General features: G+C 34.8%; 1 protein-coding gene across 1 annotated transcript; it reads left to right on the top strand.

Moving 5' to 3' along the window:
• Positions 1-267: 267 nt before the first annotated feature.
• Positions 268-14833, top strand: Smp_142040 (serine-rich repeat protein, putative; the record flags this gene model as incomplete). Its single annotated transcript, XM_018792098.1, has 5 exons — positions 268-545; positions 1615-1944; positions 7992-8541; positions 10545-11099; positions 14567-14833. The coding sequence occupies 5 exons, from the start codon at positions 268-270 to the stop codon at positions 14831-14833; spliced, it is 1980 nt and encodes a 659-aa protein (XP_018647267.1).
• Positions 14834-17975: the final 3142 nt, after the last annotated feature.

Raw genomic sequence — 17975 nt, 5'->3', positions numbered from 1 at the left:
TATATATATATATATATATATATATATATGTATATGTATATATATATATGTATATATATACATATATATATGTATATACATATATATACATATATATATATATACCCTTCTCATCTTCGATAATATAAAGTCTTTTAGTAGAATTTAAAAGATCATCAGTTGTCTTATTTTCTTCCTCTTCATGTTCAGTAAAAAGTTAGTGTTTCATTTCATATTCTTATGATGGGTTTTTGTAGTTAGTAGTATTTTTAATTAGTTTTGTTTAGCATGAAATCATCCAAGTTATGTTCCGTCATTTTAGTTATGTTAGATGAACTACCGCATCGAGTTAATTGGAAAGACAGTAATATCACTATTGGGAATGGTTTAACGAGTCTTACGACTGGTTTTCATGAGACGCACAAGGAAAGGTTTGAAGATTATGTCGGAAGTTGGACGAACCTAGAAGATTGCAGATTGCTCGATCATGTCTCTCGACTGGGTGAAAATCGTTGGAATCTTATTGGAAAAAGACTTGGCAAGTCAGCTTTTCAATGTTCAGAAAGGTAAATAATGGTAAATTATCGTCTTCCCGTTTCGTCTAAATAAAAGTTTTCTGGAAATTAAATTTTCATTACGGTGTGTTTACATTCCTGGTTATACTAAATTTCACAATTTTACTTCCAATTTTTTGGTCACTTTTTCAAATTTCAACTATATATCATGAACAACTAGGATTACTTCTTAACACTACTTTGTCTTTATGAATCTTGTGCAATCCTATGGGCGATTCCAGTTACAGAATAACCTGTTAATTATACTAATTGCCTTGTCTTTCATAACGAAGATAAGCTACTTGTGCCTGGTCCTACGTTGTAGTTGACTGACTGACCTACTTGTGCAATGATTAGTATCCACCAAAATACGGAGGGTGATGAAATTGTCTGTGAGCAAGCATGTTTTGGCATCAGTACAAATGCAAACTAAATGATAAATTTCGAACAACCACCATCCAGATTACTGACTTCGTATTCTACAGTGTGATTTTAAAAAATTCAGTTTCCAAAACAATTCTGATTTTGTATCTGACTATTTGATTTTAAACAGTGTTCACCATGTGATGTTAAAAAGCTTTATTCCCCGGATAAGAATCCAGTATTGCATGATATGCTAACAAAATACTTTGACCACTTGTGTATTGACTCGGAGCTATGTAAGTTAATCAAATAAAATTGTAGCAAAAGGTTTCCTCTGTGGTTCACATCGTAATACATGGATTCACCTGTACTTGGAATTTCTCCGTTTGTTGTCTTATGCGTCTCCCTAGCTCCTTAAAATCGATTATTAGAGTATGGTAATGTAAGTAAGATAGTAAGGCTGCCTTAGTTTCGTGCATGAACTATATTGGTAATGAAACTATTCTGTGTAATCTACATTTAATATGTACTTCAGTCGGTCAGCCTGAGAAAGTTCTTTTAAGTTAACCAATTGAGATACAACATGGCTATCCAAATTCAATCCGCTTATATTTTTTTCACAAACCTTGACATATGAGTTTTACATTTAAAACTGACGTCTATTTTAAATCTTTGTAAAACCAATTCACTCAGCTGAAACAACCACTTTTGTTTTTAGATATTTGAAGCATTTACGTCCTCAAATGTTGGGATCCAGTAAAACATATACAACTTTAATACAACATAGTACTGTACCACAAGCTATTCTCAATTCAGATCAAAATTCATCATGGACAAAAGATGAAGACTCAACTCTCCTCCAGTTGTATTTAACATATGGATCCAATTGGGAGTTAATAGCTAATCGCCTAACCACTAGTGGTAGTTTGCATAAAAAACGAACTGCTTTAGATGTGAGACAGCGATATGAAAAAGTTGTTCTTCAATATTGGCCCACTAACAATCAAGAAAATCGTCCACTCTCTAGTTTACTGTTTCGTAATTCGTTGTAAGTTTGTCTTGTTGAAAGAAGTTCTTTTTTGCATTTTACTCATCATACAAGTAACTCAGGAAATTCACACAAATCCTCGCAGCTAATTAAGTCATGGTTTGAACTTACAGTCTAATACTTCAAAACTAAGTGGTGACTTGCCTATTAAAGCACTCAACTTTCAACTTTTTAGCTGTGGGTTTAGACCATGCTTCAATTATCTGACCGAGAATAATCATGTTGCATCAAAAGTATGGTTCACTGATGAAAAAACGTATATTTCTGTCTAATTACTACTTATATATAAGTTAATTTTATAGTGTTTGCTAGGATATTTTTCTTGTTTTGGTGATCACAACAAAATTAATGGGTTTCTTAATATGGCATTTTTAATCGATTCACTAACCTATCATGCTTTATAGTTTAATAGTGTCATTAGCATACCACACGATGATATCGATCAGTGTTTGAGGACGTTGGGTGACATGACTTAGGGTCGATCACAATGAAGGATGTTCATTCACCTTTTTTTCTTTCTCCCCGTATTCTCTCATAAATACTTTTTCTTTTCTAAACATCCTCTGTTGTATAGATGAATAGAGCAGTAATCCTAGTCCTATTTATAGTAATTATAAATCCCTACCTATAAATGTCCTTGTCTGAAAGTTGTTTACATGTCGAAGCATTATTCTACAAGTATAATCATATGACATCGTTCCATGAAGTTATTGACTTCTGGTCTGAACATTATTGGTAGATCCAGACTACGTGATAGGGATCCATGTGATAACCCCGATCAGTGGTTCGAAACAGTACAGATTCAATCACTCTTCATCTTTTTCGACCTTCAATCTCAGAATCCATTCATACATATCTTTCTAATGTCCTTTCAAAACGTATTCCTAATGTTTAATCTTTCTTATAATAAATCCTACTACATTATTTCGGTCTCATTAGTTTTATCTCGTTGTGCTGACGTGATATAACAACTTGGGCTAACGAATATCTGTGCCAGTCTCTATGCTGATGATGTCTATCTGTCTTATGTCATAGATTCGGGTGGAATTGTCATTACTGTACATACTTGCTCAATTATTTGTAGCTTAACCTACATAACCCCTTAACATAGTCATAATTTCATCGAAATCACTTACCGATCTAAGTTAAACGACCATTGGAAATCCGGAAACACTGAACTGCCGTTTCTCCCTAATATTGGACTCCTCAGGAGTGTGTATTCACGACGACACAACAGAGGATGAAATCCAGAACCCTCGTTCTCCATTTGATCGCGGCTCAGTGGTTTGGAAGTTAGGCGTTCACGCGCTGGACCGAAGGTCTTGGGTTTGACTACAGTTGTGAGGTCATGGATGCGCACTTCTGAGGAGTGCCTCTTAGTAAGAAGGAATGAACGTTCAGTGTTTCCAAGTTTTCAGTGGTTATCTAACCTCGGCCGGTTCATGATTTCAATGAAGCTCAATAATCTCGACAACGCTGACAATATTAACAATTGTTGCTTTTCTTCATTTCCTTCCCAGATTAGCCTGGTCAAATAGTCCTAAAAATAATGGTACTCACAACAATACAAATTCAAATGATCAATCAATAGTTAGTAAGAACAACGCTCGACCTACCTATTTAATCCCATTATCTTCATTAAAGTCAAGTCACGATTCTACAACAAGTGGAAATTGGAAAATTCGTCTAACGCAACCTATTCATCATCATGATTCAGGGGTAAGTGATGGAGAAAATATTGATTTTAAATAAATTGGAAAATTAATTGCTCCAGATAAGGTAAATAGTTAGTAAGAGAAGTAAATGTCTATATAACTAATAATTACAAAGTTCAACCTAGTTAAACTTATCAGCTTATATTGTGTAATTGTCAGGTGAAAGCAATGATATACAATGAATTCATCGTATTCAATTAACAAAATCAATTTTATTTTTATTTAAAAATTGTAAAGGGAGCACCAATTTGATGAATTAAGCGAGAGAGAGAGATGTAGGTCACTTCCTAGTGGTTACTACTTAATTTGTAACTACTTTAAACTCTCTTCTATCTGTCCAATCAGGTATCAATAATATAACGCACTAGTCACTAACCGAAGTGACTGATACTTGTTGTGTATGGCTTATCTACTTGATAAACCGTAATCACGATTTAATAAAAGTATATCTTTTAGTTTTCAACGCTAAGACACCGTTAAATATTGTCAAACACGTTGTTAGCATCCTGTAAACTTTAATTGTGAAGGAAATGCTAACAGATCATCACCGGATAAGCAATTTTATATAGAACGGCAGTGTTGCTTTCCATATTGGTCTTTTTCTCTTCGGCAAACTGTTTATTTGTATCTCGAACCATTTACTACTCCAATGTATTCAATATCATGTATACTTAAAGGTAAAAATTTATCGATATTCGGCATGTTTTTTTCCTTAATGAATACCACCAACATAAATGATTCAAGCTGAATCACACTTTAAACGCTTAGCATAGGAAATAAGACTTTGTTATTGTGTTATTAAGCATGTTTTCTAAATCCGCGATTGCGTAATCATCAAATTACAATGTTCTTCTGACCTATTGAAAAAAACAAAACATATTTTTAGCTATAAAAACACTTTGACCTTAACAATTTCACTCAACTTATAATATGTGTGTGATGTTGTTCCGTAAAGGGAAACATCTTAAAGTACAAAGAAATGTTGTAGATTCATTCAATGATTATTCAATAGAGTCAATTCACACTTTGTATGTAACATTGAGAATTTCTGTTGGAATAATATCAGTGTTTTTATGTGAAGATTTCTGAATAGGTTGTGAAAATTTTTAATTGTTTATAGTATGTATATACAATTCAGTTATTTTATATATTTAAGATCATAAGTCAATTGAAGCTAGACCACCATGGAAAATCTGGAAACACTGGACGACCGTTTCGTCCTATTGCGGGACTCCTCAGCAGTCTCGCGCCAAAGCACTTAACCAATAGACCACTGAGCTAACCGGCATCCAACGGTGTTAATGTCTAACTGGTAGGTCCTGGGTTCGAATCCCGCGAGGCGGATTCGTGGATGCGCACTGTTGAGGAGTCCACAATAGTACGAAACGGGTGTCCAGTGCTTCCAGGTTTTCCATGGTAGTCTAGCTTCAATTGACTTATGATCTTAACTATATAAAATTACTAAAATCTCCACAAAACCCCCTTCTGACAATTCAGTTAGTTGATGATTGGTTGTTGAACGTATGGATACTTTGAAGATCAGAATCACAACAGAATTTGAACTCATGGTTACTCAATCATAAACAACTTAGCATATATGTGTCAAGCTAAGTTGTTACACTTCACATTAATATATAGCTACAGGAAATCATTAAAAACAGTGAAATTAGTACCAAACTATTGAGAAAATCAAACATAAATGAAGTTAGAAAGGAACAAATGGAATAGGGGAATAATCTACGATATTGTATAGTTGAGAAACTCCGATTGTCAATCACTTATTTTTTGTACGTCAACTTGATTGTTTGTATCCCTTAACACATCTCAAAACAATGCTTAATGATTTTAAAAACTTATATCATCTTGCTTTCTCCCTACTCTTCTTCCAACCTACTCCTTTACTAACCAGGTTAACATATCACATTTGGTATTGCCTGGTATATTTGACACATATGTCAACCATCTCAGTTGATGGAGACTCACGAAGTCATCAACCAGTTTACTTATCCCACTTTGTCCATCTTACCTCAGTATTGCTCATTTGATTGTCTTGATATTTTCGAAGTCATTCGTTGTCAAATACGTGAAATCTGCATATGTAACCATAAGTCAAGTCTCGTATAACTGGACAATTGTTATAAAGACGAGAGCCAGTTATATTAGTTTGATCATTGAAAAAAAAGCTTTCTCTCTTGAACGAGTATAAGAAACCTCTTCTCATATGAATAATCAAACTATGAAAATGACAGGTTAAATCAAACATTTTCGAATTATCCAACTTTAGCCAATAAAATATTGACATTGTGTTCAGAACGGAAATTGAATGACATCTGTGTTTTTAGCTCCGTTAAACTAAGTGTGTAATAATGTACACAAATCTTTAAGCCATACAGTTTGTGTTAAAGAGCCAATAGTGATTTTAATTGATTGTCTAGACCGAAATCAACGAAACCCCGTTGCATTCGAACCTTGCAAACCCTCGATTTTTATGAAAGTTAGATGGCATTTAACCATCAAGTCATTACCTCATTGGTGGTTCACCACACCGACCACTTAACTCTTGATTTTTCTTAGAACGAAGACTTATTTCATAGACTTTTATCTTGAGTGCTGTTAGAGGTAACAGCATCTTTGAGTAAACTCATCTTTAAATTATCATTTTTTTTATTTTGATATGTACACAAAATAGTTTAGCGAATCTGGTTTGTCGAACAGTGTCCAATCTGGTGGAAATAATTCTCAGCAATCTCTGAGGTATTCGGTTGTGACGACTTCCATCAGGTAAATAAAAGTGCTCTTTTATCCGTTATTTTTATTTTCTCAGGATTCCCTGACAAATATTCCATTTATGTTCAATTTGAAATAATCGGATTAAGTTAAATAGATGGGCAAAATTTGAATTCTTAGAAAATACAATTGAAGTGAACGGGTTAGACGACCGTTTAAAACCCTAAAGGATTAGTTAGTTGTTTCGTCTTAGTATAAGGCTTCTCAGCAGTGCACAACATTGACCTTGTCTTAAATCAAACTTCATGATACCTAGGCTATCCAGTAGTTCACATTTTTCAATTCATTCCGTCTGCACAATCATCATTTACCACCATCCACCAATAATAGATGTATGATTCTTGGTCGAACTTCGCCAGTCATAGCTTCTCATTAGAACTTCAGGAATGCTTCTAAAAGTTATATTAAAATAAAACACCTAATCAGCATTCCTTGATTTGTTATGATTGCTTATCTAAAGTCAGACCTTGATGAAAACTATCTTTTAATGGAACAATAAAACAAACAATTTGAGTTAGTAATTACCAACGTTAATAACCTATGTATAAGAGAAAAGGGTTTTTCGTGGAATTTGAACGATCAACTGGGTTTGGTACCAGTGAAGTTTTGTAACCTCACTGGTAATTCGTCATAATGTAAATGTAAGGCTTGATGGGTATTTGGATCATGTTGATTAGTTATTTATAAGTTACATTAAACCTAGTATAGATATACAGTCGGCCTTTGCCTGTTGTCATATTTTATACAGACATAGCCAGTGAAGAAATTAACTAGAAATAAACAAAATGGTCCAGGTTTTCTATGGTGGTCTAGCTTCAATTGACTCATGATTTCAACTATGAAAATACTGAAGCATTCACAAAAACTTCAAGATACATGTCCTGAAGTTCTAGTGGGAAGCAGTGACTAGTGGAGTTCAACCAAGTCTGTTGTAGAGATATCAACTCACTGAAGACAATTAGTGAACGGTATTTCAAACATCGTGGGTCGGTTGAAGTTAGACATTAACACCGTTGGATGCCGGCTCAGTGGTCTATCGGTTGAGTGCTCTGGCACGAAACTGATAGGTCCTGGGTTCGAATCTCGCGAACGCGGGGGCGTGTATGCTCACTTCTGAGGAGTCCCATAATAGGACGAAACGGCCGTCCAGTGCTTCCAGGTTTTGCATGGTAGTCTAGCTTCAATTGACTCATGATTTCAACTATGCAAATAATATTAGTTGTAATGTTAAGCGAAACTTAGAGAAGATACTTCAAAATGAATGAAAAATATAAGAGGACGATAAGCATTGATTTGATATTCAAACTCAAGATTTGAAGTAAGCAAAGTAATGTATACATTCTTCGTTGTTAACATTGACTGTGAGCGACTCTTTTCCTTAAGGTTTTTTTTTACCATATACACTAGAGTTATTTCACGAAGTGAGACACACATAGTGTAGAGGTTCTGATATTTTTATGTCCTGTTGGTTATGTAATCATAATATATTTAAAGTATGACTATTTCTTTCCTCCCTGCCCTCCCTTACCACTCTCTTATCTACAGTTCCAACAATTCCTTATTGTCTACATCGACTCCAGTGGATTTAATTAAAAATGGTCCATTATTACCTAGTCCTGATAAATCTCAATTCAGTCTACCATCGTCATCATCATCATTATTATTTATCAAATCAAATTCACCTAAATTACTTGAATCCAGTATAAATGATGATCTCACTAATTCTCCTAATTCTTCTTTTTCATTTCATTTTTATCATAATAATAATAATGATTGTTCATCTAAAACAACTCCATTAAAATCAATTCATCAGACAACAAATGGATCATTAAGTGTTCTCATAGCTGATGATAACCATAGTAACAATAATAATAATCATAATAATCATTTTGTTATACAAACACCTACAAAAGCATTAAGTGAAGCGGATCAATTATCATTTCATTTAACTAGTCCACCAGCTGTATTAGGCTCTGCTGGTCGTTATCCTGTTACTAATTTAAATCATAAAATAACAGATTTAGATAAAACTCCAATTGGTTCAAGAATTCCACGTTTTTCACAGATAAGAGGTGACGACGGTGCACCGTTACGTGTAAGTTTTGTGTATATATGTGATGTCAACTTTTGTTTTGTTTTGCTTTATGATGTTATGCATAGTCTTTTCAAATAAACACACTGACTGAGTTTATATGAACCTTTATTTAAGAAAATTAACATAATCCTGTCTTAATCGTCTTCAAAATGCTTTCAGTTTGTGGCAATAAATGTATTCTGTCTCCGCTTGCAGCTCCTCCGGGGGCTACTGCCGGTCCTAAGCCCGAGTAAAGCAGGAGGGTTGGCAACAATAGTAGTCAAATGACATGTTATTTAAAAAAAAATTTACATTCCAGACCTATTTGATCAATTACTTTGAAAGATTTTATAATTTTACTCCGGTACCATTGAATAACCAGCTAAAGAGATTTAAAACAAAAGATTAATTAGTGAGACCAAACTATAAATATGACTCCGCCTGTAGCTCTTCTGGAGTTAATGCTGGTCCCAAGCCCGGGTAAAGGAGGAGGGTTGAGCATGGGGTTTAGCGACCCCATCCCGTAGAAAACCAACTCGCTAAAAAAAACTAACCAGAAAATATTATTCAAACCATTCCCATTGTCAAAAATAGTACCTGGGGTTTTTACAAGTTAAGCATTTTTGCTGCTTTATCTTAGTTTCTTGTTTTAACATCCTAGCGTCAGCTTCTGCATAATCGTTCCGCATTTCAATAACAATAAGTAATATCATGGAAGTGAGTCTAGTAAATAGGATGACTTGATCTATCTTTTAAACCCCCAAATGCCCTGGTACGGCCGAGAGTGGGGAGAGTCACCTCTCCCTCTCGAAATGCTCTCATATGGCCAGCGAATATATAACCTCTGCCAGGGAAGTCCTACTCACTGCCTTCTCGTGGCGGGGTTGTTGTTTACGAAAGTAAGAGGACGAAAAGCGAATGTCCGGCGCTTTAACCGGGTTGGTGGACACGGAAAGTTCACCTAGGGGAGTTGGAAAACCCTGATTCCAAACCAGTGGTGCACATGGGCTCCAGTATCCTGAGGGAACGAATGGCGTACGAATCAATCGTTGGTCACCGGCTACCATGAGACTGCATCTCCTCACGATGCTCCACTGCCTTGTGGATCAGACATTCAGGTCAAAGGCTCCGGGTGTGGCCCCCTAAGTAAACCACCTGCTTCAGTCTGGGCACCTGGGCAGTATCTCAGCCCTCACACAAATCGAATGAGATTTGTGAGGCGCGTATTTATCTGGTGCTTTTTTGTACCAATATTTATGTGTTTAAATAAAAAAAAATAATAAATTTACTAGTACCGTGTGCACAAACGATTTTCCCGATTTTAGTTCATCGAAAATCATTCGGATAGTGAATCATTATTCAGAAACCTCAGAAGGATTGTGCATAATCTGTGTTTTCATCAACTCAAAAGGTCTACTAGCCGATTGTTTGAGGCTACGGCTAGCAATGACCAACGTAGCGTGATCCTTGACCTTAAGTTTCTACGGCTATAATCCAAAAGAACCTAACATTTCATTCAGTGTTTCATTTGTTTTTGGTGTACGTTTGTAAGACCTAATTATCGGGATCTTTGAAGGAAGGGAATCGATGTGCGGATAAATATCAATCTGTTCATTCAAAACCGTAGTCAGGCACAATGCTATTGTTTACTCCATGTCGCTAAAGAAACTTCAATCTACTTCTTGTTATATATGTTTAGGGATTAATTTCAGTTACTTTATGTTACTGTCAATCATTTAGTGGTGATTATTGTAAAGAATGTTACAGTTCACTAACACTGACAATTGAGCTCCATGTGGTAGTATACTAGCATGTAGATTATGTCCACTTCAATTGATTCAATCTAATAATTCCTATGTTTAAATAGACTTTCATGTTGTCTATTTATCTTCATTAATAGAATCACGGTGAAGCTGCGTAGTTCAACTGTGACTAAGTTTATTAACCCAGTTTTTATATATTACATATTTACTGATTTATTGTGTGCTACTTAATTACTTTTTATTCATATTTCAATGCTTCAGAGACCACTCTGTACCAGATTGTTTGATAATATTCCAAATGATACTTCTCTTCCTTCAACATCACTTTCTTCATCGTTTACGGTGAGTAATACTAATCGTAGTAATTTGTCCGAGAAAACTTCCTCAACGTTATCCTTATCAACAACATCGTATAATTCCTGTGATGAAGCTAAATGTATAGCTATTCTTACTGCTAAAGCAACAGTTTGGAATCGAGCACTTTTACCAACTACTTCTACGTCAACAACGGCAACATCTTCATTGTCAACATCTCAAAAATCTCATCTTTCTTATTTTACTGCAAATAATAATCACAATAATAACAGATTATTCAAAGATGAAAATGAGTTCAACATGAGTTCATACCAGTCTCATAACTTTCCAATTACTAATGATTCAATGATGCGTTATCATAATAATCTATATCCTTATAAATCATATTCTCAAATAGTCAATAATAATGTCAACTTTAATCCTCAATTAAAACCGTTAGAATTTTCTTCTAGAAAACAACCTCATTTAACACTTCGACGTATTGTACAAATAGCTAATGAAGTAAGTTTATATAATCTATTTTATAATCTATATAATCTATAGTTTATAATCTATTATACCTCACTCATTTTATATAGACAGATAAATTTGTGTAAAACTTGGTTTATTATCAGAAGGGGATTTTGTGGAGATTTCAGTATTTTTCAAAGTTGAAATCATGAGTCAATTGAAGCTAGATCACCATGGAAAACCTGGAAGCACTGGACGGCCGTTTCGTCCTATTATGGAACTCCTCAACAGTGCGCATCCACGAACTCTCACTCGCGAGATTCGAACCCAGGACCTACCAGTCTCGAGCCAGAGCCCTTAACCGATTTATTAATTGAACACCATTAACAATAATAACAATAACACAAATCTATAATCTCAAATGACCATTTTCCAATGTTTAACTAACTGACGTGATTTTGTTGAAGTAATTTTGGCAATGATCAATTGCAGTCCAAAATAACAATGGGAATGTACAAGTATACAACAACAAGTGAATAATTTTGGCACTGTTCGAACATATGATATACTAATCCAGATTTAAGTGGGTACTATGCATAATAAGCCACATCGTTCACGTAATATGCGGAAATCAATGATCTTCGTCAGTGCATTTGCCCTCGAGTTCGTACGGAGTTAAACCATAGACATTCCTATATCTTGTGAAAAACACATTAACCTTAAGTAATATGTTAATTTCACACAACAAGATACGTTTATAGCTTCATGCTAAATGTAGTCATTTTCATCTTCAGAATTTCAATTCCTCTGATTTCTCACCGATTCTATCACAAGGTTAATTATCAGTTTATTTACTGAAGTAACTGGATATTAGTGTCAATAGTCATGTTGTACATGAAATGCAATTATGTATTTGACTAACAATTGACATTTTCATCCATATTTAAATTGAACCATGAAATGTGGTGAGTTTTAAGGTTCTCCTCTAAGACAAGAAGTTAACATTTTGGAGATACTGTTGTAATTGATAAAATGATTTTGTTTTGCAGTGTAGACTACTTTTAGAATTGATACTTTTTCCCAACCTTATTAGAGAAACAGAGCTTTAAAAATAACCGTTTTCTAACTTTCACTTATTAATTTTCTCGATAGTCTTCTGAACATACATGGTTGTTATGCAGTTGTCTGGCTTGATTATCACAACAACGTTGTCGAGATGTATTGTCTGAAAACCCATTTTTTTTACTATCCTAGAAACTATTCATTTCATATGACTGGGTGACTAGAGACAGTCACTAGTATTACATTTATTTCATTTTCGTGTTTCCCGTCAATTTATGGAGTTTGCTTATGAACGGGGTGATCTCACGCTGTTAGACGTATAAGGGCATTTTCGGCTTACGGTTGCCCATACAGTGGAAGGATATTTCTTGGAAGAATTTCGAAAAAAAACTGGGCCAGCGTTGGTTTTAGTGACCTAGGAGCGTAACCTCAGAGCCGAAGAAATAACTCCTCGAGGTCGATTACACATGACTTTTTTGCTGCGAGTTTTTGATATGTTAACTTTGTACTTCAGAACTCCTTACCACCAGAGATGAAAATCAATAACGTAAGACAAGTTGTAACATGTTAGGACCAACCTTTTCTAACCCCTTTCATCCGTTGTGAGAAAGCAGCATCGTTGTAGATGCTGGTTATCCGAAAGATATACCTTACTGATGCCACACCCCTATATAGTCAATAGGACGACTTCGCTCTGGGATTATGCATTTTCTGTTTTTGGTGTTACCGTTCCCAACCGATGTGCCTTACAAGAAACAGGCATTTCAGCCATTATAGCTCGATTGGACCATCATGATATGCAAGCCGGACCACCATGTCAGGGTAGGAGCTATGGTGTGTCTTTTTTTTCCATTACTACTACTACTACTACTACATCATTTTGGTCACTTTTATTACTTTCATGTCATCGTGCTAAGCAGGCATAGGAACATGGGCCAATGAACATCTGTGCCAGTCTCTATGTTAATTGTGTCTGTCTATCTATCCTATCAATCTCCTTTTGTCTATTTTACGCTAGTATGACAACTTGATCCTCATACATATTTATTCCCCAGGTCCTATATTATTTTTGGTTGATTCACACATTTAGGATTAACAGTCACCAATTAATGCTAATTGTCTATGTTGTCTGTGGCTGATTGTTTACTAAACGAATCATACACACTGAAAATATCGGAAAAGACTAATATTTTGATAAAAGGAAGCTAGTTAATTATTTTTTCGTCATCCTAAAATGTTTTATTCAATATGCAGGTATTTTAAATTCGTCCTATTTGACAAAAAAAACATGTATTGGTTCACCGCAAAGATATTCCTTCTATTTTTTCATTTCCTATGATGTACCTCAAATAGGTTTTACAAAAATGAAGTGTGGTGGAGAAGATTTGTAGCTCATGTGGATGATTTTGATGGAGTTTTGTTCTTTGAGCTGGATGGTTTGGTCGTACTTCTGAAAGACATCATCAGCACAAACTTCAGGTAGAAGTGAAGTGTTCGAATTTGTCCACACGTGGTTCACAGCTTGTCCTGTACACCTCGATGTTGATTGGTTCTTGTTGACCTTAAATCTGTCACTGTTTATTTCTTTGTTTTGGTTGTATCTCCCATTGGGAGAACGATAAAAACTCCACGACCAAATCATCTAGCTCAGAGAACAAAACTCCATCAAAAATGAAGTGTGCTAGTTCTTTTATGTAACTGCTACTTAATCTTAGAGCTTCAAAATTTGTTCATGTTATTTTTCTACTCAAAATCACGTTTTTCTCAATGTTGGATTATGACTTTTCAGTAAGACTACCACAAAACAGCATGTATTTATTATTATTTATTTAAACACAAAGGGACACCAGATATATATGCGCCTCACAAATCTCATTTGATTTGTGTGAAGGCTGTGATACTGCCCAGGTGCCCAAACTGAAGCAGGTGGTCTTCTTAGGGGGCCACAACCGGAGCCTTTGACATAAGGGTCTGATTCACAAGATAGTAGAGCATCGTGAGGAGATGCAGTCCCATGGTAGCCGGTGACCAACGATTGATTCATACACCATTTGTTCCCTCAGGATACTGAAGCCCATGTGCACCATTGGTTTGGAATAAGGGTTTTCCAACTCCCCTAGGTGTACATTCCGTGTCCATCAACACAGTTAAAGCTCCTGATATTCGCTTTTCGTCCTCTCAATTTCGTAAACAGCACCCCCCGCCACGAGAAGGTAGTGGGTATACGCGTGGCCATGTGAAAGCATTTCGAGAGTGAGAGTGAACTCTCCCAACTCTCGGCCGTACCAGGGCACTTGGGGGCAAACAGCATGAATGAAGTGGTATGTGCCTAACGTTGTTTATAGTAGATCCACTGAAAGATCAAATTTATTACATTGTATATCGTACTTGTTTCATAAAAAACTGTTAGTATTATTGATCTAATGAATAAATATTTTCTTTTCAATCTTTCAAAGGATGATTGGCAAGAAATTGCTTATGGTAATAATTATGCTACTCAAACATTAATTCAATTAGCTAAATCATTTACAAATAATTATCAACAACAACAACAATCCATTAATGAATTGAATGATCTCTCATCTCATTCATCATTATCTTCACCATTATTGCCTACCATAAAACGAACAATATCAAGTGAATCCATGAATCATTATTCAATCAATAATAATCGAGATTGTTGCTTCGAAGAACTAGAACAACCAATGGACAATTATGAATGAGAATGATTCTCTCTTTTTTTCTATCTTCTATTTACTTCGTTTTTAGCACAGTATATTTTAAAGTGTGACAATTAGATAATCCAATTGAATCACATTTCTTTATCAGAGTTTCAATCTTCTCTCTTTTCATTTTATTTCACAGTGGATTATTCATTTGTAATCATATGTTAGTTGGTTAGTTACAGGAATGGATCTTTTATTGTATTCGATCAAAGAAGAACTTACAGTATTTTTTCCCTCATATTCTCCTATACACATACCCATTGCAAACTCCCTGACCTTCAACTTATGATACAGTCTTGGTACAGTATTAGAATTCAATCGCTCTTTCATGTCTATATTACATATTTTACCGCTACTGCCTCTTTTCTTGAAAGTTGATACTGACCATTTTAAGTTGGATTAAAATAAACCCACACTTTCTAGTTTTCTTTCAATATTATCATAAGTGATTAGACAATATCACTTAATATGAACGGATGGATTTACGATGATAATGGTAATGAAGAGTCCGAAAGTTTGTATGTTCTATGTATTCAATTATCAAAAGATTTCACTTCAATCTTTATCGTCAATTCTTTAACCATGATCTTCATGGTTTTATGTATGTTCATTTCATTGGAAATCACTTATCAACTGGATAAACTTATTATATATACATATGTATCATTTTTCATCCTTGTTTCCGAGTGATTTATATATACTATCGAAAATTTTATCATATTACTAATAACACTACTTATATTAGTAATATTAATAATACCTGGTTATACATTAACTAGGTTTTTTTTTCTTCTCTAAAGTAAGCAATCATGTGATATTCATTAGAATATATATATACATATACATATATGTGTAATTATGAATTCATCTTCACTATGAAATTAACTTAGGCAACCGTACTATAGTGTTAATCATCATTATTTCTTTTCTCACCATGTCATTTATTCACTTCTCTAAGGTTACTTTTTCCTTTCACTTCTTACTGTTTCTAAGTAAACTATGTTCATTGTTTCATTTCGCTTGTAATTATTATATGAATTAAGTGTTACCTCATCATTTACTTTGTAATGACTGTAGTAATAAGTAATGGAGGGGGGAGAAAGAAACAACTCAAAAGGTTTAAGTGTATTACTGTATTACTTTGTGTTGTATAGATTCAATAAACAAGTATACTTTTGTATATTATATCATAAGTATTACTTACTTACTTACGCCTGTTACCCCTCATGTAGGAGTGTAGACCGCCCACCAGTTTTGGTTAGCGTTTCTTCAGTGAGTTAGTTTTCTACATGATGGGGTCGCTAACCCCCATGTACAACCATTCTCCTTTACCCGGGCTTGGGACCGGCAGTAACTCAGGCGGAGTTATCATAAGTATTAATCCATGTTTAATCATGGTCATTACATAAAGGTGCTCCCTTTTTTTTCATTTCAATCTATACATATTACACTATTCAACTGTTATAATACAATATGATCTATGTTCTCTATCTATGTCATTTGAAATTAACTCATCCATCATCTTGTTTTATTGGCTTACTTTATAGATATATATATATATGAATATTTCCAAATTGATTCTTATAAAATAAATCAGTTTTATAAAACAAAAAAATGTTATTACTTGTTTATTGTTTGTTTTGTTGTTCACATGATCTGAGTGTACTTTTTTTGTTTTCTGGTTAGCGTTTTTTTTCAGGGAGTTCGTTTTTTTTATGGGATGGGGTTGCTAACCCCATGCCCCCCCAACCCTCCTCTTTTACCCCGGGCATGGGACCGGCAGTAATTCTAGAAGAGCTATAGGCGAAATTATTATTGAGTGTATCTCATTTATATTGATTGTAAATTTGGGTGACTGATTCTGTGAAATATTATTAAGTGGGAAACAAGTACTATTATTACTACTACTCATTGTTGTTCAAATCAAATTAGTGGCGTAGAGCTGGATTAGGATCCTGACAAGAACATTTTTACATATTTTGATTATAGATCTTCTTGTCAGTTAGTCAAAACGTAGAAGAGTATAAACATTAATCCGAAAGATTAGGGTTTGAAAATGTTATTGAATGAGTATAATCCAGTGAAGTAAATTTGGATAGAGGAAAACGATAGAGTCATGAAGTATTCAAAATATTAGAATCTGGGAGAACACAAAGAGTGGATGCACCATCGCAAACGATTTTAAGCCATGTCATTCAAGGTCTCTGATCATCGATTACTAACATCTCGCGCATCCCAACCGGTTAGTCTACACTTATCAACATGGCTCAGTCCACTTGTCAGTGACTTCATGGATTTGTGCCACATTTTGATGTGACCTCCTCTAGCTTTTTTCCAACCTACTCCTACACCATAAAACATCGCACGTCGAAGCAGTCGGTGGAGATCTTTTTGTAGTGTATTACAAAAGAGCAATGTTTATGTGCTTAATTCAAAACGACAAGTTAATTATTGAGACTGTGTCTCTTCGTTAAACGAAGTGCTTGTAACGTGCCGTATGTAAACCAAACTATTTTCCTCATTCTAGCATAATTTTGTTAACTATAAGAGTAGATTCGGAAAAGGTTAGGAAATGGCTACACCAAGTAATAGTATCAGTTCATGAAGTCATTGACTACCAATGTGCACTGTATCGCAAAATGTAAGGTTCTTGGTTAAAGCTTACGGAGCTGTGATAAAGAGGTACTAAAAGACACTAAAAATTATGTGTTACTATAAAGAAATTAGTCTTTATTATGGCCCATATAAATCTTTCTTATGTTATCAGAAATGACTTTCTGTAGTGGAGTAAGTTTCTATGCTTTTAAAGGAATTATTCCTTTGAAGATATCAACTCACTGAAGACAACGGATGAACGGTTGCTCAAACATCGTGGATTGGTTGAAGTTAGACATTAACACCGTTGGATGCCGGCCAGCTCAGTGGTCTATTGGCTAAGTGCTCTGGCGCGAGACTGGTAGGTCCTGGGTTCGAATCTCGCGAGTGCGGGATCGTGGATGTGCACTGCTGGGGAGTCCCATAATAGAACAAAACAACCATCCAGTGATTCCAGGTTTTCCATGGTGGTCGAGCTTCAATTGACTCATGATTTCAACTATGAAGATTTAGTATTTGTCTAATAAGCTAAACAATAGTTGAT

This window comes from Schistosoma mansoni (genome assembly GCF_000237925.1).
Source record: "Schistosoma mansoni, WGS project CABG00000000 data, supercontig 0222, strain Puerto Rico, whole genome shotgun sequence".
NCBI classification, from domain to species: domain Eukaryota; kingdom Metazoa; phylum Platyhelminthes; class Trematoda; order Strigeidida; family Schistosomatidae; genus Schistosoma; species Schistosoma mansoni.
Note: the sequence above shows the minus strand (reverse complement) of the source record. Positions and strands in the feature narration are given on the sequence as shown.